This window comes from Lithobates pipiens, unplaced genomic scaffold (genome assembly GCF_037356315.1).
Source record: "Lithobates pipiens isolate NorthernLeopardFrog02 unplaced genomic scaffold, aLitPip1_a1.2 Scaffold_16, whole genome shotgun sequence".
NCBI classification, from domain to species: Eukaryota; Metazoa; Chordata; class Amphibia; order Anura; family Ranidae; genus Lithobates; species Lithobates pipiens.
The window spans coordinates 584,632,829-584,657,275 of record NW_027507748.1 but is presented as its reverse complement, the minus strand read 5'-3'; the positions used below and the strand labels follow the sequence as shown (position 1 = coordinate 584,657,275).

General features: G+C 47.3%; 1 protein-coding gene across 2 annotated transcripts in view; it reads left to right on the top strand.

Moving 5' to 3' along the window:
• TARBP2 (TARBP2 subunit of RISC loading complex) overlaps positions 1-24,447 on the top strand; it is a 53,426-nt gene that overhangs the window by 10,833 nt on the left and 18,146 nt on the right. For both annotated transcript variants that reach the window (XM_077483828.1, XM_077483827.1), the window contains exons 3-4: positions 12,855-12,954; positions 16,055-16,129. In XM_077483828.1, the coding sequence (XP_077339954.1) occupies positions 12,855-12,954; positions 16,055-16,129 (175 nt within the window). The remainder of the gene's footprint in view (positions 1-12,854; positions 12,955-16,054; positions 16,130-24,447) is intronic.

Sequence of the window (24,447 nt, the reverse complement as noted above, 5' to 3'; positions counted from 1 at the left end):
CTCGGGTGAAGAGATCACTACGGTGGTGAAAGAGGCAGGCAGAATACCCTATCAGAGGGTTTAGTCGTCTGGGCTTTTCCAGTCGAGAAAAGACTGACAACCGATGCCAGTTTCTGGGGTGGGGGAGAGGGGCCCACCTAGGAAAGAGTTTCATTCAGGGAAGCTGGTCCAAGAAGGAGCCAACAAGGTCCTCAAACTGGAGAGCGCTTAAGGCAATTGCCTTATCTCTAAAGGCATTTGCTCACGATCTTCACTGCCAGCATGTTCAGATATTAACGGACAATGCCACGGCTGAGAATGATAATCCAGTGATAGTTGGAACAATCATTAATTCATGACTGGACTACGCAAACTCGCTTTACATAGGATTACCACAATATCAACTTGCGCGATTACAACTGATCCAAAACACGGCGGCAAGGCTGATAACAGGAAAAAAAACCCTGGGAACCAATCTCTCCTTCCCTGAGGAGCCTACATTGGCTAACCGTAAAAAATCGGATCACATTCAAGACCCTCTGCCTCACCCACAAATGCGTGCATAGAGCAGCTCCGCAATACGTAGCTGAGAAAATCATTACACACCAAACCGCAGTCTTCGATCGGCCAACAAAAACCTCCTCCTCATGCCAAAAGCCCGGTACAAATCTAAGGGGGAATGGAGATTCGCTGTCCAAGTACCTCGGCTATGGAATGCTCTACCAATCAACATCCACCTGGAAGAAAACCACCTGGCTTTTAGGAAAAAACGCCAAGACCTTCCTCTTCTAGCTGATGATGATCAAAGCTCGTCACAGCGTCTTGAGGCGATTTTTAGTTCGCTATACAAATCATTCATTTCATTCATTCAATTTTTTTTAATTTTTTTTTATTCACAGGTGAATGGGTAAGAGTACATTGTACCCATACTCATTCACATAGGGTGGAGGGCCGGTATCTGGGGGTCCCCTTATTACAGGGGGCTCCCGGATTCCGATAAGCCCCCGCCCACAGACCCTGACAACCAACGGCCAGGGTTGTCGGGAAGAGGCCCTTGTCCTCATCAACATGGGGACAAAGTGCTTTGGGGTGGGGGCCCCCCTTCTGCAAAGCCCCCATTTGGAGGGCACGTGGCCTGGTACGGCTCGGCGGAGCGCTCGCTCGTCCCCACCCCCTTTCCTGCCCGGCCAGGTTGCGTGCTCGGATAAGGGTCTGAAATGGACCTGGGGGGGGCGCCCACGCTCTTTTGTGCGTAGGGCTTCCCCTTAAGTCCATACCAGGTGACGGGGCCAGCGACGCTTCATTCGCTGGTCCCGGCTACCTGGAGCCGCGCTCAATATGAACGGACTTTCCTCTGTGTGTGGGCAAGTCCGTTCATTTCAAAAGTACGGCGGATAATCCGGCAGACTACATCCACCGGAAAAGTCACGTGTGAGCAGGTACGCTCGTTCGGACATTCTGGCGGACTTTACGGCAGACTAAGTCTGCCAGATAGTCTGATCGTGTGTACGCGGCATTCGAAGCAAGGAGTTTTCCAAACGATTGATTACAACACTAATGTCAAGTAGGAAAAAAGTGACAAGGGACGTTTATTCGAAGGTCTGGAAGGTTTACAATACATGGTGTAATCTGTCTGCCTAGGACCCAGGGAGTCTTGTTTCCATTGTAGAATTTTTTACAAAATGGAGCTGTAAAGTGGCTAGTACCCTGAAGGTGCAGGTTACTGCGCTAGCAGTGTTCTTAGAAAAATCTGTTGCCTCAAATCTGCTGGTAATCCTTCTTTTTTTTTTTTTTTTTTTTTTTTTTTTTATGCTCTAGAAATTTAGACCATCGCCACTTGGGGCTTTCACTAAATGGGATCTGTCGGTAGTCCTGCAGTCTCTAACAAAGAGTCCCTTTGAGCCTTTGGAAGAAGCGCCTCTTGGCTATCTCACTTATAAAACCGTGTTTCTGATTGCAATGGTTTTTGCACATGGGATCAGTGAGCTAAACGCTCTATCAATTAAGGGACCTTTTATTTGTCTATTTTTTCCAGATGACTTGGGACAGACCCACAATTCTTAAAGGTAGTTTCAGTGCAGAATTGTGCCCAAGACCTTGTACTTCCAACCTTCAGCCCTAACCCAGCAGGGGAGAAGGAGACTTTATTTATTTCCCCCCCCCCCCCCCCCACATGTTGGATGTCAAGAGGACTTTGTTGTGTTACTTGGATAGGACAAAGCTCTTTAGACGTTCAGATTCACTATTTGTGCTATTTTCGGGCAACAGTATAGCTTGCCAGGTTTCTAAAGTTTCTATGGCTGAAATGATCAATTTCAGAGGCTTATTTGCATGCAGGTCTGTCTCCACCAGCAGGAATTTGTGCACACTCAACCAGAGCACTGGCAGCTACACTTGGGCAGAGCGCTGGTGCCACCCCTGAACAAATTTGCAAGGCGGCAACATGGTCAAGTTTTCACACGTTTGTAAAACATTACAGGCTGTATCTCTCATCTGCCAGTGATCAGGTGTTTGGCAGAAAGGTCCTGCAAGCTGTTGTCCTGCCCTAAGGTGGTAAGTGTCTGTTATCCTCTCAGGTGCTGTCCTGAAAGACACGTTAGGAAAAACCAAGTTAGGCTTACCGGTAACTTGTTTTCCAGGAGTCTTTCAGGACAGCAACATCCCACCGTTTTGTGTTTAATATACTATACTGTGACTTGTGCATGTTTGTGTTCTAGCTGGGGCCGGAGGTTCTCTTCTACAACTGAGTTATAGTAGGGAGGTGCCTCCCTTTTAAAGTTCGGGGGAAGAGTCCCTATCTCTCAGGTGCTGTCCTGAAAGACTAGCAAACAAGTTACCGGTAAGTCAAACTTTAGGTTTTTTTTTTTGTTGTTTTTTGAACGGTTCATATTATTTTATTCCAGAAGTTTTTAAATGTGGGGGAAAAAAAATGTAAACCCTTATTAAAGAAGGGGTTTGATAGGACTGGGCCTGGATTCTTTGATTTCGGTGTATAATTTCAGTACTGGTACTGGGCTCCTCTTCTTGGGGTCTGATGCTGCTGGTGGTAGGCAGGTCTTCTGAACTTGGTCCTGATCTCCTTATTCTTTTAGGAGGAACGGTTTCCTCCGCTGACTGACTCTGCTCTACTGTTCTCTATTGGCATGTTTTACAAACCAGAATTGGATGACTGGAGCTCCCCATTGCTCTCATCTTCCGACATGGTAAGCATGGCATATGCTGCCTCAGGTGTGTAAACTCTGAGACATGATGTTGGGCCTGTGTGGCCGTACAGCTGGTGGTACTGATGGGCCTGTGTGATGGTACTGGTGACAAGTTCTCTTTATTGGGGGAGCGTGGCCCCATGTTGTGCACAGTAAGGTGTACAATGTAGAGACACTGATCACACACTGATCCCTGCTCTCTTCTCACACTATCGGTGTAAGTGGTAGCCGGGATCTCATAGTGACGGCTGTGATTGGATGTGGTAAACAGCCAATGAAATGCCCTGATCGGGGATGGGCCATGTCCGAGAGACACGCACCATCCCTGATCACCCTGATGCATGTGCCTCTTCTGTTTACAAATATAACCGGTGATTGGACACAGCTTCATGTGGTAAACGGCCAACTGGCGACAGACAGGGTGTATGTATTTCGCAGTGCTTTGTCATGTAGAAAAATCCATTCCTCCTCTCATGATCGGCAGGCAGTACCACCCTCCCAAATGCCCACTCGTTCAACTGAATGGGACCTTGCTGCAACCACATGCGGTGCACATAGTCTAGATGCGGTGTGTTTTTAGAGGTTGAAACAGATGTCCTAACACCTCTCCCCTACCTGTCATAACACCTCTCCTGCTCTTCAGGAGGCAATACAAGTAGCAAACTCTAAGGTCCTCAGGAAGTTGTGAATGCCTATGAGTCTGGTAAGGGATTTAAACATTTCCAAATTAGTTGAAATCAATAATTGTAAGTGGACAAACTAATCTACAAATGGGTGTAGATTAGACACCTGGACTAGCTGACCCAGCGAAGTCAACTTGTTTTGAAAGGTACCCACTTCCGGTCAGATATGCCACGACTAACTGAGCCAGAAGTATGCCCCCCCCCCCCCCCCTTTCCCCTGCAGTCTTCTGGGACACATCACAGGTCCCAGAAGACTGCAGGACCATTCACAAGGCACAGCACGGCTTGTGCATGTGCAGTAGTAAACTGTCTGAGGCCACAAGGCTTTGCCTCCTGTTTCCTTTACTTGAGATGCTGGCACCTGCAACCAAAGTTGATAATTTGCTCGGGTTAGAACATCGCTGAATTCCTGGACAGATACGTGTCCGTATATTAAGTTAGCAACTACTGTATTAGAAATCTGCGAGGACCTCAAATTTCAATGCAAGGTGTTCTGATGACCCTTCCAACTCTTGCTTGAGGTATCTTTTCAAAGTGCATTAGATCAACATTATAGTTTGTCATCAAGCAGATAGGTAAAGACCAGGCCTTCTGGAACCACGTGCTGAAGACTAATCTATCAAAGAGCCGTTCGGTCACAATAATAGACGTGTTTTCCGAAGAACCTCATAACTGTGATGCATAGTGGTGGAAATGTTATGCTACTTCAAGGCCTTGAAAGCTCAGTCAACAAATTTACTATACCTTCTGCATTATATTAAAGTCTGCTTAGTGAGATTGTGAGGCTATCTGTTCAAATGTTGAACTTGAACCAGAAATTAGTCTGTCAGCATGATGATTGGAAGCAAACTAGCAAATCTATCAATGACCCAAACTGAGGAAACCAAGGGTTAGGAATGTCCTAGATAAACCCTTTATTTGACCTGCATTAAAGTGGTTGTAAACCCTTACAACCAGCTTTGACCTACAGGTAAGCCTAGATTAAGGCTTACTTGTAGGTCCAAGAAATATCTCCTAAACGTACACGGTTTAGGAGATATTTGCCGAAAGACGGGCACCGCTGTCCATGGCACATTGAGTGCGCCGCGGTCAACGGCGATATTCCGTGAGTGGCGGAGGAGCAAGACCCACCGAGAAGATGGATGTGCCGGACTACAGGGGACATCGGTGACTTCGCTGACTCTTGTGTCAGGTAATGCCGCGTACACACTAGCGAATTGTCCGGCGTACTTAGTCCGGCGGACTTTCTACCGAACGGACTTGGACACACAAAGTCCGGCGTTTGCTAGCACGATGACGTACAGCACAAACGACGCAACTAGAAAAAGGAAGTTCAATAGCCAGTAGCCAATAGCTTCCTTTTCATACTTCTGAGCACGCGTCATTCTTAGTCCGTTGGACTAGCATACTGACGAACGTATTGTCCGCTGAAACCCAAGTCCGGTGGAAACATTGGAATGCAAAAAATACTTTCTAAGTCCGCCGGACTTTACACTGGAAAAGTCAGCTGAAGCCCACACACGATCGAATTGTCCGGTGAAATGCGTTTCGGCGGACTAAGTACGCCGGATAATTTGATTGTGTGTACGCGGTATCAGTGACACATAATGGACTACTTTAGAGGTCGACCGATATATTGGCCGGCCGATATTTGCCGTTTTTTAATTAATCGGCATCGCTGATTGTGCTGGTAAAAAGCCGATATAGAACTGCAGCAGGACTTTGAAATGACTTCTGTATAGAAGTCAGTGTAAGTTGCCATAGAAACGTCTTCCTCCTCTCTGGGCAGGCTGCCAAGAAAAGAACAGAAAGATACAATGTTTACACTTGAATGAATGAAGTAATCTCAGTGTGTAGAAGTTCTCAGTTTAACCATTTAAAGACTAAATCTTTTCTGACACTTGTTGCTTACAAGTAAAAATCCTGTATTTTTTGCCAGAAAATCACTTAGACCCCCCAAAAATTATATATATTTTTTTTAGCAGAGATCCTAGGGAATAAAATAGCGGTTGTTGCAATATTTTATGTCACACGGCATTTGCACAGAGGTCTTTCAAATGCATTTTTTGGGGAAAAAATACACTATTTAAAAAATAAAAATAAAATAAAAACAGTAAAGTTAGCCTTTTTTTTTTTTTTTTTTTTTTTTTTATCTAAATCATACATACAAGTAAACTGATTGGAGGTTTGTTTTGTTTAATAAATGTTTAAATGTAAGAAATTTTCTGTATCACTTATGAAGGCTGCTTTCACACTGGAGCGGGCATGCGTTGATGGTAAAACGCAAGTTTTAGCGGCTCTTTACCATCATTTTAGCGGTACTATTTGGCTGCTAGTGGGGCACATATAACCCAGCTAGCGGCCAAGGAAGAGGTTAAATGCGCCCATGAAGCACTGCTGCCAAATCGCATTGCATGCGCTTCGGCAGTGGTGCCCATTCATATCAATGGGCAGGAGTGGTGGAGGAGCGGTATACACCACTCCAAACGTGCTGCTTGCAGGACTTTTTTTAAAGATCCTGCCAGCGCATCTCCTCAGTGTGAAAGCACTCTGTCTTTCACACAGACTGCAGGGGAGCCATTTTGCAGGCACTTTACAGGCGCTATTTTTAGCCCAAAAGCGCCTGAAAAACACCCCAGTGGGAAGGGTGCGTTAGATCAAGGGGGATTAAAAAAAAAAAATAATATATAAAAAAAAAAAGGAAAAAAATAAAGAAATAAAATAAAATAAAATCGACCTAACATATCGGCCCAAAAAAAATCGGCATCATATATCGGCTATCGGCCGCCATGATTTCTAAATATCGGCATCAGCCAGAGAAAAACCCATATCGGTCGACCTCTAGACTACTTTGCTATGCATAGTAGTCCATTATGCTTTACCTTTGCAGGGAATGAAAGGGGAAGTAAACTCGTCGGGGTTTACTTCCTCTTTAAAATTTACAGGGGGATTTTGCACGTAGTTTTGTATAAAGCAATTGAAAATTTCACTGAGTGAGTGGATGTTGGAGAATAATGCCTAGTACACAGTGTCGAGACATCGGCAGATTCAATAAAAACTGACATTCGGCCCGTGTGTATGTCAGCCAGTCCTACTAAAGCCTGATTTGGCTGGCTCCTCTGACATGCAAGCTGGAAAGCCAGCAGCTGATCAGTGCTCTCCGTCAATAGCAGAGAGCGCTGATCTGAGTGTTCTGTCAGTACAGCAACCTCGCCACTTGAGCTGTTGTGTTCTAACATTGGACTGTTAGTACAGCGACTCTGACCGGCACTCTTTTTTTTTTTTTTTTCTCTCCAGGACATTAAATAAGTAGGGCCACGTAAGCATATTAAAAAAAAAAAAAAGCCTTTTGAAGGTCGCTTGACAAAAGAAATCCCCCCTGGGAAGGTCCACCATCCCAACGGGAGTTAAAGAGGGAGATAATATCAACTGCGCTCCTTATTTGATCTGGTCCTTGTCTCCCCGGGATAAAGCCCACCTGGTCCCTGTGTGTGTGTGTGTGTGTGTATATATACAGAGCAATAATTGTGGAGAGCCTATTTTATAATACTTTAGTTAGGATCTTAAGGTCATTATTAATGAGCGAGATCTGGCAATAGTTAGACACCAGCGACCCATCCTTTCCAGGTTTAGGGATGACTGACTTATAGGCTAAGTTCAGGGCTTTATCCAGGAGAGAGCCAGAGCGGATAGTTAAAGAAGTTGACCATGTGTGGGGCAAGGACAGTAGCAAACTTCTTTTAATAACCTATGGAAAAGCCATCAGGGCCTGGGGCAGCGTTAGGTTTAAGCCTTTTGATAACCTCCAGGACCTTTGAAACAGAAATCAGTTCGTCCAGGAGGCTGGCATTATCCTTAGATAATTTCGGAAGTGGAATAGTGTTGAGGAACTCGTCCAAGAGTCTGGAGTCGCCATGTCCTGTTTATAAAGGGAGGTATAGAATTTGTGAAATGTTTTCATAATGCGAAGGGGATTTTTTTTGTCAAGTCACCTGAAGAATCTCTGATTTTGGGGAATGTGAAGGAACGGGGCTTAGGAGAAAGTTTGGCTCCAATTTTGTCCCTCTGATAATAAAAACGAGCACCCGACCATCGTAATTGCTTTTCGGCCTCAGTAGTGAGAGCCATGTTTAGGGCTGTTCTAGCTGAATTAAGGGAGTTCAAAGATGCCCTAGTTGGGTTGCGTTTTGTGTGCCTTGCTTAAACTCTCAAAAGAATTTCAGTTATTATCTATGTCCGCCTTATGTTCCTTCTTGAGCTGAGAGGAAATTTGAATCAGTCTCCCCCTAATAACCGCCTTATGTGCAGCCCATAACACTTCTGGGGAAGTTAAGTCATTTTTATTCAAGGAGAAATAATCTTGAATGTCTGTTGTGAGAATTGAACATTGAATGGGATCACTTAGGAGACTTTAGTTGAGACGCCATGTAAATTGCGTGCAGGGGTTGTGTGTGCGTTGAAAATGAAGGCCCATGGCGTGATCTGATGTTGCTGTATCCCTAATCTCTGACCTTGAGGCCAGGGGAATAGAGTTAGATTGAATGAAGATGTGGTCTATTCTAGAATAAACTTGGTGTGGAACCGGGAAGTGGGTATAATCTCTAGTTTTTGGGTTCATTTCCCTCCAGATGTCCACCAGGCCCAGCGACTAAAGAGTAGAAGCAATTTTAGTACTTTGTCTAGGGGGTTTCCTGTTACGGGGGATACCCTTCCCCGCCTTATCAAGGGATTGATCAAAAGGGAGATTAGTGTCTCCACCCATTATAACCTTGCACTCAAAGGGCCCAGAGTGGACATCATGGAGTGAAAGAATGCCACTTGGCCTTTAAGGGTGTAGTAAGAAACAAATGAATACATTGTTCCCTCTAAAGAGCCTTTCACCAAGAGGCACCTGCCCTCCTCATCCCTAACAATATCCGACGGTGAGAATCTCAGGGTCTTGGAGAGACAAATGGCTACCCCCTTCGTTTTGTTTTTGGCTTTGGAGAGGAAGAACTGGAGGAAGTGGCCATGGAGAAAGGAGGGGTTGTAAGGGTGGGAAATGGGTTTCTTGCAGTAATAAAACATCTTCTTTTTTTTTTTTTTTTTTTTTTTTTTGTGATTGGTAAAATTTTAAAGAGTTTTTTTCCTCCTTTTTAACCGGGGAATTTAATCCCTGCACATTGTGTGTAGCCACACAGAGGTCAGGGAGAGGATTGGTGTCAGACATCATGAGCCAGGGGAGAGGAAAAACGCATCAATGGGGGATATTTTGCCTGCGCCTCTCGAGAGCACACCCGGACTAGTGCAGTAGTTGACTGTTGAAGAGGGCTTGTCAGAAGGTGTAGGAGCTGTCCCCTGGTTGACCCAGAGAAGGGGTTAGAAGGCTAGGATGAGAAGACTGAACCAGGTAAAAAAATAAAAACAGCTTGAGGTAGCTGATGAGAACCAGGAGCGGCCAATGTAGAAACAAACAATCCTTGCAGGGGAAGGAGGCTGCCTCCGTTCCCCAGCAGGTTTTCCCTGAGAATTTGAAACCAAGGAACGAACCCCAACCAGAGAGGGAATTTGGGAAATCGCCACTCTGAGACAGGTGAAGGAGCAGTGCAAACTACTCCAGCCCGACCCCACCCAAGGCACAGTAGGTGCAAAAACAAACGCCAAAATCAAAAAAAATGTAAATTAAGAGGACAAAATGCTTTTTATATCCAAAATTAGCCAGAGGAGAAAGGTGATTATAACAGAGGTCAGATGAACTCAGATTAAAAAAAGGGGGAAAAAAACTGAAGACAAGACCAGAACCGTCCCTTAAACACTGTGAACTAAGTTCCGCAGAAACCGAGGGCTTCTTCTGTCCTCAACTATATCTCGGGTGGTGTAGAAAGGGTTCTCCGCAGTGGGTGTTTCGCAGGGTAGAAAGAAAACACTGGGATTCCTTGGGGGCACTAGTAGTATATCTCTAGAGTTAGGAAAGCCAAGGAATGACATGGAAGTCCTGGGTCAGGGACCAATCTTAACAAAAGCCCCACTAGAAGTAGGGTATGGGAGAGAAAATAAGTAGATATGAGTTCCTCTTAAAGTGGAAGTAAACTCCCCTATCGTTTTCAGCCAAGGAAGCTGCCATCTTTGCCTCTGTTTAATCTTCAACTGCTATGGTGCTGCACATGTGATTCGTTATGACACCAGCCATTGGATGGTTTGATAGTTTGGCTGAGAGCACAGCCAATGTGCAGTTAGCATTTCCGGCATGATTTTTTTTTTTTTTTTTTTTTTTAACACTGTTTAAATCCATGGGTTTATTTCCACTTTAAGGTGGGCTACCATCTTTGGGTCTATTCGCTTGCTTTGCCACAGAGGTTTGATGGGGCTTGCTGGAGGAGGTCTCTTTGTGGAAACGGATGCCTTGGGGTCTAGGGAGGGACCTGGGGAGTGAGAGATGAGGCCTAGTTGTAGTAGAAGGCGTTCACCATCATTGAAATTTGAAACTCTATACGGTTTGTTGGAATACGTGGAGTTCAGGCGAAACGGAAAGGCCCATCTGTAGGGGATTGAATGTTGAATGAGGACTTGCAGGAGAGGTTTCAAAGATCTCCTCAGTTGAATCGTGTATGGGGAGAGGTCAGAGAAAACGTTGATTGGGTGGCCCTGGAAGGAGAGGTTTTCAATCTCCCGGGCTCTGTACATGACCTCCTCCTTGACCTTGATAAAGTGGGGTTTGACCACGATGTCCCTGGGAAGACCATCCTGGCGAGGAGGTTGGAGAGCTCTGTGTGCGTGGTCTAGTTCCAGGCGGTGGTCAGGGAGACCAGGAATTAAGGAGGAGATGACAGCACGCACCACTTTATCAGTGTCCTTAAAGGATTCAGGGAGGCCTCTAAGCCTAAAGTTATACCTTTTTTTGATTCCTATTCTCAAGGTCATCCAGCTTGGTGTATGCAATGTCCAATTGTTCCTGCAGCTCTGAAATTCTGTCAGTATTCTGCATTGTCATAGCTACAGTCTGATCAGCTTTAGCTTCGATGGCCTCAATCCTGGCCCCCAGATGCTGCAAGTCAGCCTGTATGATGGTGATGTGGGAGGCATTTTGGGCTAGGCCTCTAGAAAGCATTTTGGAGAAGGTCTCCATTAGGTAGGCAAAGTCCATGGGAGCGGAGGAGAGACATCCCGATATAGGTCCTTGATGGGCTGGAGAGTTAATGTAGTCCTCCCTAGGAGTAAAGGGGAAGCCCCCATGAAATCTCCCCAGCAGAGACTCTGTAGAAGTGGGGGATAAAAGGGGCATCTGAGGATTACTCACTGCAGGCTGAAGCTGTCCCGGGCTGTGGGGATGGATCTGCGATGGATTCGGCTTGATTTGGTTGCAGGCCTTGTGAGGGAGGAGCGGCTGCCATGGCGCAGGCCTCAGCCGTGAGAACCGGAGTGAGTTGCGTCTCACCGTGATCCTGAGGTAGTGGGCGGGTGGCCGGGGTCCGCTGCAGGAGAGAGCGCGTCCGTGCCGTTTGATTCCTCTGTATGGCGTTATGGTGGGCTGGTTAAGCTGGAGTGGAGCGGAGCTTTCAGGACATGCGACCGTCCATTAAGCCGCCACGCATGTGCCCCCCCCCCTTCGGCAAGCTTTTTACAATACTTATGAACAGGACCATGCCGACAACTGCCGGAGATTAGTTACACCGAAGGTGGAGGGATTGTCGCGCTACTGTGGGGAAGAAAATGACTTGCGTCAGTGCTACAGTCTGAATTTAAAACTTATTTCTGTGAAGTCATGGATTGTGGAAACTAGTGTTGGGTGATTGTATATAGTGTATACCACATTTACCACTGACTAATGCAGAGTTGCAATGCAAGGAGATCACCTATAAGTAGTTAGATATGTGTGTGCGTTACAATTTTAATCAAAATTAGTCGCTTGAAAAAAAAACGCTTAATCAACCATGAAAATTTTAATCAGCAACAGCCCTAAAGTAGAGATAAATTTTTTTTCTTTTCCTTCTGTACAGTGCTGCTAAATATGCTGCTGTGGCAGATTGTAAGTGGCCTAATTGCTCATCTACACTAGTGGTTGGGGGAGGTTGAGTCACGCATTTAGTTACCCCCCCCTCCCCCCCCCCCCCCCCCCCGTGGGTGTTACAGTGCAGAATGTGGGTTAAACCAATCACAAATCACTTTTCATAGTGGAGGCAAAGGCTGCAGCACATGTAAAGGACTGCTTGGAATGTTTAGAAAATAAGATTGTAAATAAGGTAATGTATGCAGTGCCTGCAAACAATGACCCGTCGGTTAGAGTTTTTTTAATTTGGCAAGATCTTGCTCCTGCCATCTGTCCTCTGGGGGGGGGGGGGCTGGCACCTAAAAAGGCAGGGGTCGCTGGTTCAGTGACCTGTTGGGTCTTGTCAACGGGTAGACCGCGATCAATTGATTGCCAGCCCCCTAGGTTAGTGATGCTGTTATGGAAACCTTTGGAATGTATGTATTTCAATTTTATGTTTTTACTTTCAAGACAGGACTGTCTGTTCATAAACCTAATAAGAGTGTTTTAAACAGGAAGTCTATAATAGGAAGGTTGTCGGAGTATAGCCAATAAAGGTCCTGAATGAAGGAAGACTTCAATCGCGTCGGTGTGCAGCCACTTTCTTCCTTCATTCAGTCTTCTATGGCAGGCGAGCCAGGGCTTGCACCCGTGTGAGGAGTCGAATACTATTCAGTGCGCCTGAAGTCTCTCTTGGAGTGGCGCTTTTATTTTTTTTCTCTTTGCCAATAAAGAATCTGACCGCCATTACACCTGGATTTTGCTTTTTAATACTTTGAACGGTTTTGTACTAAACGCATGATGAAGTTGCATTACATGCTTTTTGGGAGCTCAATTAGGTTGCTGCTGTTGTGGTCCGTGTCTAAGGGAATGTTTCCAGACAAGTCCTGGAGATGTGGCATGTCAGCTCTGCCCAGCAATCAAATCCAGAATGCAGGGCACTTGAGCGGATGGTTCCTTATGTTTTCTCCTTCATTCTTCTAGGTCAAGGACCCAGCAAGAAGGCAGCCAAGCACAAAGCAGCAGAAGTGGCTCTCTCTCTACTAAAGAGTGGTGATATGTTTGGAATCTGTGAGGATAACAGGTGAGAAGTCTCCTCTCTGGGCTGGTGTATTGATGTTTGTTTGGAATTTGTGTGTGATCATGTGAAACTTACAGATGTCATAACCTGTGTCACTAATATATTTTTATTACAGATGTCAGGTCACCAGCTTGTTTAACCCTTTCATGACGAAGCCTATTTTTGACATTTGGTGTCTACAAGTTTTAGCAGAGACTCTAGAGAATAAAACGGCGATTGTTGCAATATTTTATGTCACACGGTATTTGCGCAGCGGTGTTTTAAATGCCACTTTTTGGGAAAAGGGACACTTTCATGATTTTTAAAAAAACAAAACCGTAAAATTAGCCCAATTTTTTTGCATAATGTGAAAGATAATGTTACGCCGTGTAAATGGATACCAAACATGTCACACTTTATAATTGCACGCACTCGTGGAATGACGACAAACTACGGTACCTAAAAATCTCAATAGGTGACACTTTAAATGTTTGTTCCGGTTACCAGGTTAGAGTTGCAGAGTAGGTCTAGTGCTAGAATTATTGCTCTCACATGTGTGATTTGAACACCGTTTACATATGCGGGTGTGACTTCCGTATGCTTTTTCTTTGCTGCTCGAGGGGGGGGGGGGGGGGGGTGCTTTAAAATTATTTTTATATATATATATATATATATATATATATATATATATATATATATATATATATATATATATATATATATATATATATAATAATTTTTATTGCTGTCACAAGGAATGTAAACATCCCTTGTAACAGTAATAGATGGTGGCAGGTACTCTTTATGGAGGGATTGGGGGGGTCTAAAAGGCCTCCAATCCCTCCTTTACACTTCAAAGTATTCAGATTGACGTTTTTCGGCGATTCTGAATAGTGTATATATTTTTAAATCCGGCGCCATTGGCAGCCGAGCAAACCGTAAGTCCCTCCCTAGCCGCTGGAAGCGGCGGATTGTGCATCGGTGCTCCCGATTGAACGGGAGGGTCGGGGGCGGCATAACAGCCGAGTGGTTTTTAGCCACATCAGATGCCTGCAGGTGCGGGCATCATCCCGGTATACCCCCCCCCCCCCCGAAGCCGAGTACGCACATCTGCGTACGCTCAGCGGCAAGGGGTTAATAAGGTTGATTTGGATGCAAAGGGAAATCCATTGTTGCGCTCTAATTATGTGCTGTATAGGGCAAGGGTCTCCAAACTTTCTAGTAAGAGGACCACATCGCATATATTTGTGGGCCAAAAAAAATAAAATCCTCATTAGTTTCCCTTACATCCTAAATTAGGGTCCCCACTTACATTTGAAGCGGGAGCTATAGGCTGCCTCTGCTGACCTTTATCCTTGGTCAGTGAATATTAAGGATACTCCATTGACCCTTGCCAGGGGCCAGATACAATCTTTTAGTGGGATGTATGGGTATAATGGCTACACTGAGACCAATGGGAGACATTGGTTCCTGCTACTATCAGTCAAATATAGTGAGGAGGGAGTGTGACCAGACCAAGCTGCGCTGTGTGTCTATAGATGCGCACAGCCCAGCTTGGGAGCGCACCTGCATGTGCACCTCATAGGAAGTCTCTTGCTATGCTGGTACCTGCAGAAGAGGAGCAGCCAAGATCGCTGGTGGAGGGACCTCATAAGATAAGGTTCGGGCCCACTGTGTGCAATACCCTTGCACAGAGCAGTATAGTATAAAAGTATAATCATTTTTTAGGAAAAACGCTTTAATATCACTTTAACGTTATCGTAAACAATAGCCTTGTAAAACAATACATTTTGTTTAAAATGGAAATGAAAGGCAAAACGTTTTTTATATACTTTTATAAAAAAATAAAAAAAAAATAAAAAAATGTACTGTAATTTCTGAAACATTTGATTTCTCCCCCCCCGGCAGCATATGTTGCATGTTTAGTGTTAAAAGTATAACTTTTTAGCAGCTCACCGAACTAAAAATGGCATAAAAATATTTGCCGTTCCCCACTGAACATCAAACATTTCTGAACTGACAGACAAAAATAGCTTGCTGTCCCCTCACTCTTCTTCCCTCCTACGAGTGGTGCAATCTTGGAATATTTTGCATAATAATGTATCGGTCAGGTGTTGAAGTCTTAAAATATAAGCAGAATTTTTGGCAGCTTCAGCAGGTAAAACTGCACTGCTCACTTGTGCGTCATCCTTGTTATAGGGAAGATCTAGTCTTCTATACTTTCTCAGCTTGGTCTTCTGATGGTCTAACACTAGGTGTTAAAGTTGGCCATAGAGCAAATTTCTTTCCTGCAACCATGGTTTTGATGGGGGGGGGGAGAATTGAGAGTCATGGCTCTCAATTCCCGTATCAACACAGTGTTGATGGGGGGGGGGGGGGGGGGAATCCCTTCTGGGGGGCTATTATGTTCTCCGGACAGGGAAGCCATCCTAGCTGGGAGAGCAGTGATTGCTTGCGGCTGTCTGGCAGGCTGGTAATACCCAAATTGATCGCTCAACTTTAGGTACATTAAGCCTGCCCATACATAGTTTGAATCTTGGCCGGTTCAGCAGGATTTTATCAGTCTATGGTTGGCTTAAGCCACATGGGGTGTGTGTTTTGCATAAAGTCCTCCTCCCATTATGTTAAAGCAGCTGTAAACTGCCAGTGTTCAAAAAAAGAAAAACCTGGAAAGCAATTGCATACTAGCATATTATGAAATCCTCACCTTGGAACAAAGCCCTCCAGTGCTGTAAAGTCACCGCTGAGAGGGTTGACATGTTCCCCCGTCTTCTGGGTTTGCAAGCTCCGACTATGTGATTGGCCAGAGCCACGATTCCATCACTCCCATGCGCAGCAGCTGTCATTTCCGGCACAGGCTCTGAAGGTCCAACACTGTAAGCCGGAGCTTCAGATCGCATGCGCCAATGATGTCATCGCCGGCATGCACTCTGAATATCACCGCAAGTTTAAGATATTCACAGTATCTGCAGGAGTAAGCCTTATTCTAGGCTTACCTTTAGGTACAAGTGGTAGTACAGAGTTTATTAGCAGTTTAATGCAGTACCATTTACAAGTTGAAAAAAGAAACCCTTTTGTAATATAAGCTGTTAAATGTGAACCTAAAACATTCTCTCCCCTATAGTGCGCTGTTATCCGTGGAATCGCCGGCAGATCCAGGGATTAAAACAGACATGTCTCCGTCTCCTCCACCCACCAGGTAAATCTTAAAATGTTTACCAGAGCAATTACAGAGAACCTATATCCTCCAATCTTGTGTATCTGCATAGCTCACATTCCTTATCCAGATTGCCTGGGGTGGGGGGGATTTAATTAGTCTTGTACTATAAATATAACACATTATGCAAATTGTTAGCACATTTCTGTCAGTGGTAAGTGTCTTTATTTATAAACCTCAAGATGTGTTCAGCTTGCTACAGTTGTCTTTGCTTGTTTTTAAAATAATAACCTGTTATACTGTTGCATGGCCTCATTCACATGGGTTGCAGCCCATTGAGTCTACGGGCCTTGGTATCTGAGGCAAAACAATTGGGGCAAGTTTGTTTCCAGTGGTTAAATTGGAAGTTGAGCTAAGCCAGGCAGCCATTCTTATCCCTAAGACCCCTTTCACACCACACCACACCGCACCTTGCGTCGGCGGTAAAACGCAGCTATTTTTAGCAGCGTTTTACCGCCGGATTTGCGGCGCATTTCGGCCGCTAGCGGGGCGCTTTTACCCCCGCTAGCGGCCGCGAAAGGGTTAAAACCGCCGGCAATACGCCGCAATAGCGGCGTTTTGCCGGCGGCATTACAGCGCTGCCCCATTGATTTCAATGGGCAGCAGTGGTGGAGGAGCGCTCCTTCGCCGCTCCAAAGAAGCTGCTGGCAGGACTTTTTTCTGACGTCCTGCCAGCGCACAGCTGTAGTGTGAAAGCCCTCGGGGCTTTCACACTACAAACAATGGTGCAGCTTCTTTAGGGCGTTTTGCAGGCGCTATTTCTAACGCTATAGCGCCTGCAAAACGCCCTGGTGTGAAAGGGGGTCTAAATCAATCAAAAATCCCTTAGATCCCTTTCACACTGGAGGTGTTTTTCAGGCGCTACAGCGCTAAAAATGACGCCTGAAAGCCTCAGCTGCAAACCCAGTGTGCAAGCCAGACTGCTTTCACACTGGGGCGCTGTGCTGGCAGGGCGTCACAAAAAGTCCTTCCAGCAACTTCTTTGCAGTGGTGTGGGAGTGGTGAATACACAGCTCCTGCCCATTGAAAACAGTAGGGCAGCGCCGCTATACAGCCGCCAAAGCGCTGCTCCAGCTGCATTTTGCAGGCGGATTCAACCCCTTTTGGGCTGATAGGGGGCAGTTAAAACCACCCCCGATAGCAGCCGAATAGTGTTGCTAAAACTAGCGTGGCTTTACCACTGGAACCGGGGGCAGTTAAGTGTGAAGGGGGTCTTGCTCTAATCCGTGTGTCTTTAAACAGAGTAATCACATCTGATTCCATCACATATATTCCTAAAAATAAGGATTTTTTTTTTTTTTTTTTCACATTTCAGGACACTGGGCAGAGCCATGCAGATCATTCCCTTGTGCTTCAAACAATTAAAGGCACATACAGAACTGCTGGTGTATGGAACAAATAGAAGTCTAAGATTATAGAGCCATAGGTTTCTATACAGTGCACTGACGGTCAAATAGCCTTAAAGAGCTGCATGCAGTTTGAAATGTTAAATATTACGCTTTCTCTTATATTCACCGACTGACACAACTCCTCTCTTAGCCATTGGGTTGTTACGCCACCTTTAGGAGAAGACTAGGCATTACACGTTATGAAAAACTCAGAACTCTGCAGTCCCTTGGGTAACAACCCCCTAGCCTGCCATACAGCCATCAGTTCTATTTTGCCTAGTGAAGAAGGACCTAGGAACCCTGACGGGCCCATCGGTCCGTGGTTTTTGTGCAGAAGCTTGGCTTTGTGCACAAGATGAAAGCTCCTGTCATCTGCCATCAACAGCCGGCTGGGTGACAGGCTGGATTCCCTTATCCTTGTAGTCTCCACAGCCTGGCCAGCGAACGTGTGCAGATCGCAGCTATGCTGGCCACAACATGCCTCAGCTCCAGAGGTGGTCGTGAGCTTTTATGCTCTGAGGCGCACATATGACCTGGGCTACTGATGTCTGTGTCAGTGTGCCGAGGCCAGCTGCGCTTCTGCATGCGAGTCCTGGGACTCATGGTGGCCTCCTTCGAGGCAGTACCATGTGCCCAGTTCCACACCAGAGTTCTGCAGAAGGAGATTTTGACAAAGTGGGACAAATCTCTGTTGTCCCTGGATCGACAGATTCAGGTGAGCCAGTTAGTCAGGGATTCCCTGATCTGGTGCCTGAGGTCCCCGGTACTTCAGACCTAGAAGTCGTTCTTACCTCTGATATGGATGGCGATCACAATGGACGCCAGCCTATCCGGCTGAGGTGGAGTAATGGACGTTCAGTCGACTCAGGGCCTCTGGTCGACGGAGAAATCGAAGTTGCCGATCAATCTGCTCGAACTGAGAGCAATCCGGCTATGCCTCTCCACGTGGTCGATGAGACTGCTAGTGCGTCTGATCAGAATCCAGTCAGACAACGCCACGGCTGTGGCATGTCAATCACCAAGGAGTAACAAGAAGCGCTACTGCCGCACAGGAGGTCGCTCACGTACTTTGGTGGGCAGAGCGACATGTACCGGCCCTGTCGACCATTTATATCCTGGGAGTGGAGAACTGGCAGGCGGACCACATAAGTCGCCAGATGCTGGACCCAGGAGATTGGGCGTTGCATCCAGAGGTGTTCAGGCTACTGTGCCTGCGGTGGGGCACACCATATGTAGATCTTCTGGCCTCCCATCTCAATTGGAAGGTGCCGAGGTTCGTGTCCAGGGCAAGAGATCCGTGGGCAGACGTGTCACACGCTGGTGGCTCTGTGTGATCATTACCAGCTAATCTATGCCTTTCCTCCACTGAAACTGTTACCATGTCTGCTTCGCAGAGTGGAGGCCCAGTAATGATTGCCCCAGATTGGCCTTGGCATCCTTGGTTCACAGACCTAATGCGCCTGTTGGCAGATGCCCCCTGGCAACTGCTGTTGTGAGAAGACCTTCTGTCTCAAGGTCCGATTCTCCATCCTGCTTTAACGGCATGGCTATTGAGAGCCAGGTGTTAAGGAACTGGGGTCTGTCACTCGATGATCCCAACTATGTTGAGAGCACAAATCTTCTTGAAGATATATATGATCGTACCTGGAACGCTTGCATCTCCATGTGTGAGGAGAAAGAATGGCATCCGTGCTCCTTTTTATATATCCAGGATCCTGCTTTTTCTTCAGCGAGGAGTAGACCAGAAATTGTCCTTTAATGGTGCTCAAGGCCAAATATCGTGTGTGTGTGTGTGTGTGTGTGTGTGTGTGTGTGTGTGTGTGTGTGTGTGTGTGTGTGTGTGTGTGTGTGTTTTTGCGACCTCTAGTGAGTACCTTTTTTGTCCAAGGGGTCCGGCATGTTTTTCCTCTGGTGCGTTTGTTACCTCCGTGGGATCTGAATCTGGTGTTGTCGGCGCTGCAAAAACCGCCTTTTGAAAATATCAGAGATCCCTCTGACTCTTTCGCAGAAAGTGGTCTTTCTAGTGGCCATCACATAGGCCCGGAGGGTTTCGGAACTGGTGGCCTTGTTTTCTGCCGAAGGTGGTCTCGACATTTCACATCAATGAGAACATTGTGTTACCATCTGTGTCCTAAGCCGACACATCCTAAGGAGGTGGCCCTTCATTCCCTGGGCGTGGTTCGGGCTCTAAGGGTGTATTTGTCTGCCACAGCTTCCTTCCGGAGGTCAGACTCGCTATTTGTTTCGGTGGCTGGTCCAAAGAGGCATGGTACTGCAGGTTTGGTGCGGTCAAAGTGGGGGTCTCTCTGAGGAGCACCCTGTGTGGGGGGGTGTTTTTTTTTTTTCCCCAGTCCTTGTTTTGGCACTGCTTGGGGACGTCCCAATGGCTAAGAGGAGCTGTGGCAGTTGGTGAATAAAAGAAAATGGGATTTTAAAATTTTTTTTTGTAATCGCCGTAAAATCCCTTTTTTCTCTGTAATTCACCAACTGACACAGCACCCACCCCTCCTAATTTTGTTTGTTATACTGCTTGTTGACGTACTGATGGCTGCATGGCAGGCTGGGGGCCTATGGGACCACCCCTTGGGCGGAACTAAGAGTTCTGTGTTTTTTTTTTTTTTTTTTCATAAATTGTAATGCCTACTCTTCTCCTAAAGGTGGTGTAACAACCCAATGGCTAAGAGGAGCTGTGTCAGTCGGGGAATTACAGAGAAAAGGATTTTACAGTGAGTACAAAAAATCCTATTTTGTACTATACACTAGCAGTTCTAGATGTACAGCTGGCCAGTGGCTGATAACTTCTGTCTTTAAGAAGGTTTTATTGTCGCCACTTGGACATGTGAGTGAGCTATCTATGCCCCTTCTGTTGTCCTCGCCCTTCCTCTCCCAGTACTCCTCATGGCTTTACAACACCTTTGCACCCCTGTGCGGGTGCAGCATGCCCCAGCCTGACACTGCATACCACAAGCCGTTTATGCATGCCTCGAGCGGCTCCTGCCTGCACGTCTGACGTGGGACTGGTTGATCCCTCCAGAGACTGTTGTATGCTCTTCAGTTTGTTCGCCCCTTTTGCTGTGGCTGATTTCAGGACGCTGGCGTGTATGCCACGATTGCCCAGCATCCCTAAGCTCCAGTTTCCCTAGCCGGCCTCTACCCCTCTGCCTTCGGAGGTGGTTGGAGAGTTGAACCTGCCTAGTCGGTCCAGAGTTCTTGCAGTATTTTTGTTTATTTCAGTTATGTGCGTTTTGCTGCCTTTCATCATTGTTTGCAACTGGTCTATTGATATGCTATACATTGTACTTTTATCCTCCCGACAGTGCCTACTCATGTCGCCAGGTGTCTGTGGTGACTGAGCTCCCCCCTGCTATGCGCCATGTTGACGCTGGATCCGGGCAGCTGGGGCAGGGTACGCACTGGATGGGACAGACTTCTCTAAATGCGTATGTGTTTATGGGATTGGGAGGGTATGCCTGTTTTCATGCTATCTGCCTACGATATGGCGTCTCTTAAGCTTCTGACATGGAATGTTAGGGGTCTAGGTGACAGGGCTAAGAGGGCTGCGATTTTGTCCCATGTTAAGTCCCAAAGGGCGGATGTCTCGAACTTGGTGGAGACCCACCTGGCAGGACAGAAACAGTTGTGCCTCAAAAAACCATGGGTGTGCTGGCTGTACCAGGCTCCGCACACCACGAACTCCCGGGGGGTCCGCGGTCTTGGTTGCCAAGACCGTTCAATTCCGACTGCATTATTTGCAGTCGGACCCCCAGGGACGCTTCTTATTTCTGTATGTCACTATCGGGGGCCTGGAACTTCTCATCCTCGCATTCTACATTCCCCCACCCTTTGCCTTTTGCAGCACTACAGCAAGGTGTTGCATTTATGGCCTGCTACCCCTTGGTCCCGGCTGTCTGGGCAGGGGATTTTAACATGGTTGTGAGTCCCTCACTTGATCGGCTGAGCCCACTTGCCTCCTCGCCCCCGTCATCGGGTATTACGAGGTTTGGGAGGTTTATTGCGGAATTTGCCCTCACAGACACGTGGAGACAGACACCCCGCACTGACACACTTTTCATGCTTCACACCGTCTAGATTGGCCATGTCCCGCATTGACCTAATACTCCTCTCGCCCCCTCTCCTTTCCCACCTTCTTGATGTAGGATTTGAGGCTAGGGTACTGTCCGACCACTCCCCCTACTGGATCAAGCTACGGCTACCAACTCCCCCTGGACCTCGAGCCTGGAAGCTCAACCCTTTCTGGCTCACTGTCTTTGCAGACTTGGACTCTATCCAGCGTGAGTGGGAACATTTTTTCCACATAAACGCAGGCTCTGCGTCGTTTGGCTCCATGTGGGAGGCCTTCAAGGTGCATGCCCGCATGATCCTCACCATGCGCATATCTAGACATAAAGCTTCCTCTAGGCGCCTGCTAGGGCAGGCGGAGGAGCGGTTGCGTGCTCTTGAGGTGGCCTTTCAGGCTGACCCTTCGGTAACTAACGCCTCTTTGTTGAAACTGCAGGCTAGGCTCACGGACCAACTTCATCATGAAAAGGCCAAGCAGGGTATCTTTATTTTTATTTTTTATTTTTTCCAAACAACGCCTGTTTGAACATGGCGAACGTGCGGGCAAGTTATTGGCCTACATGGCCCATCTTGACCACCGGCCTCCAGTGGTGGTGTCCCTGAGAACTGTGTCCGGTGCGGAAATTGTAGATACCGACTTGGTGGCGGAGGAGTTTGGGTCCTTTTTATTCGGGCCTGTACTCCTCCGCTGCATGCTACACTCAGGACAAACTTGCAACTTTTCTTGGTGATGTCCCTTTCCCCTCCCTCACCCCTTTGCAAAAAGCCCAACTTGAAGCTCCTATCAATACTGACTGTATTACGGAAGCCCTGTCGCAACTCCCCATGTCCAAGACCCCCGGCTCTGACGGTTTTCCCCTGGAGTTCTACACACAATTCGGCGACATTATGATCCCTCAATTAGCCAAGCTATACTCGCACATATTTGACACCGGCACCCTCCCTAGATCTATGGGTGAAGCCCGCATAGTTCTCGTACCCAAACCTGGCAAAGACCCACAATTCCCCGAATCATACCGACCCATATCCCTACTCCAACTAGACGTAAAAACTTTGGCCAAAATTCTCGCCCTACGACTAAACAAAGTGATCCACTCCCTGATACACCCTGACCAAACTGGGTTCATACCCCAAAGGAATACGGCCTTTAACCTCCGGTGGCTTCACATGAACCTCCAGGCCCAGCACAATGATATTGGAGCCAGGGTGGTGGTCAGTCTGGACGCCCCTAAGGCGTTCGACTCTGTGGAGTGTCGTTACCTCTGGGAGTGCCTCCGCAGATTCGGAATGGGCCCTAATTTTATTAAGTGGATCCAGCTCCTATATTACGCCCCCACGGCGCGTATTCAAGTGAATGGTAGGACTTCCCCCTCCTTTGCCCTTTCCAGGGTGACCCGCCAGGGTTGCCCTATTTCGCCACTGCTATACACCTTGGCTGTAGAGCCTCTGGCCATAGCTCTCAGGACTCACCCGGACATTAAGGGTCTTCGCTGTGGCGGTCTGCATGAGGTGATCAGCCTATATGCAGATGATATGCTGTTGTATCTAGCTGACGCTGGACCCTCATTGCAGACAGCCCTGCGACTCATCACGGCCTTTGGAGCCTTTTCCGGGCTCCAGATCAACTGGTCCAAGTCCCAAATACTCCCGCTGGACCTGGGGCCCCCCACCGCTGAGCAGGCGGTGCTCCCACTTGCTAGAACTGACTCCATTAAATATCTCGGCGTACACATCTCTAGGTCCCTTTCCGACTATCTCACCCTTAATGTTGAACCCCTATTTGACGTCCTAAAATCCAAAACTCAAGTCTGGTCCAGTCTCCCCCTTGGGGTGATGGGCCGAATAAATTTAGTTAAGATGATTATCCTTCCCAAGCTTCTCTATGTATTCTGGCAGGCACCGCTATACCTCCCTCCCCGCTTATTTAAAGCCATGGAGTCTATCCTTAACACATTCATTTGGGGCTCGTCCGGACACAAGCTGCCGTGGCGGGTCCTAAAATGCCCGTCAGCCCTGGGCGGTGCCGCCCTGCCTGACCTCCTCCTCCTCTATTATATAGCATCTCAACTCTCCCATTTTTTTTTCACTTCAATCAAACAGATAGAGTCCGCTATACCACCCTAGTGTGTTCACAGGCCGCAAGTCCATTGTTTCACCCTTTCCAACTGTTGTTCTGTAACTCCCGCCTCCCGCCCCTCTCTAAGGATGCACACCTCCTGCTCTTTCATCATTGTAGAATCTGGCCGCTTACTATGCGCCTGGGGCAGGCCCCCTCTCCCCACTCCCACACACCCCTCTGGAACAATTCCGAGCTACCAGAACTGGCCCTTATCCCGGATCCCGGGTTATGGGTGCATAGGGGTGTTATCTATCTGTCACAGGTGGTTTCTAATGGGGTGGTCAAATCCTTCCAGGCCCTCAAGGATGCCTACGCCCTACCCAATCACATGCTATTTCGCTATCTCCAACTCCGACACGCGCTCCAAGCCCAGTTTGCTGATCATATTCCGAGGGTTGAGACGCCAGCAGTGGTTGACCTAGTGCTGGGTGACTATCATCGGCAGCTAATCTCGCGGCTGTATACGTACCTTCTATCCCCTACCGCCCTGACCGCGGCCTACCAGGTGCGCTCTCGGTGGGAGGGAGATCTGGGTGTGGTGTCGGATGCGGATTGGGATGAAGCCCTGGCGAACCACAGGCTTATGTCACCTAGACTCACGGACCGCCTTACTCACTTCTACATCCTGCACAGATCCTATCTTACACCTCACCGCATCGCTAAATACAGACCTGATTACGACCCCAACTGTCCCCGCTTTGGTTCCCCGAATG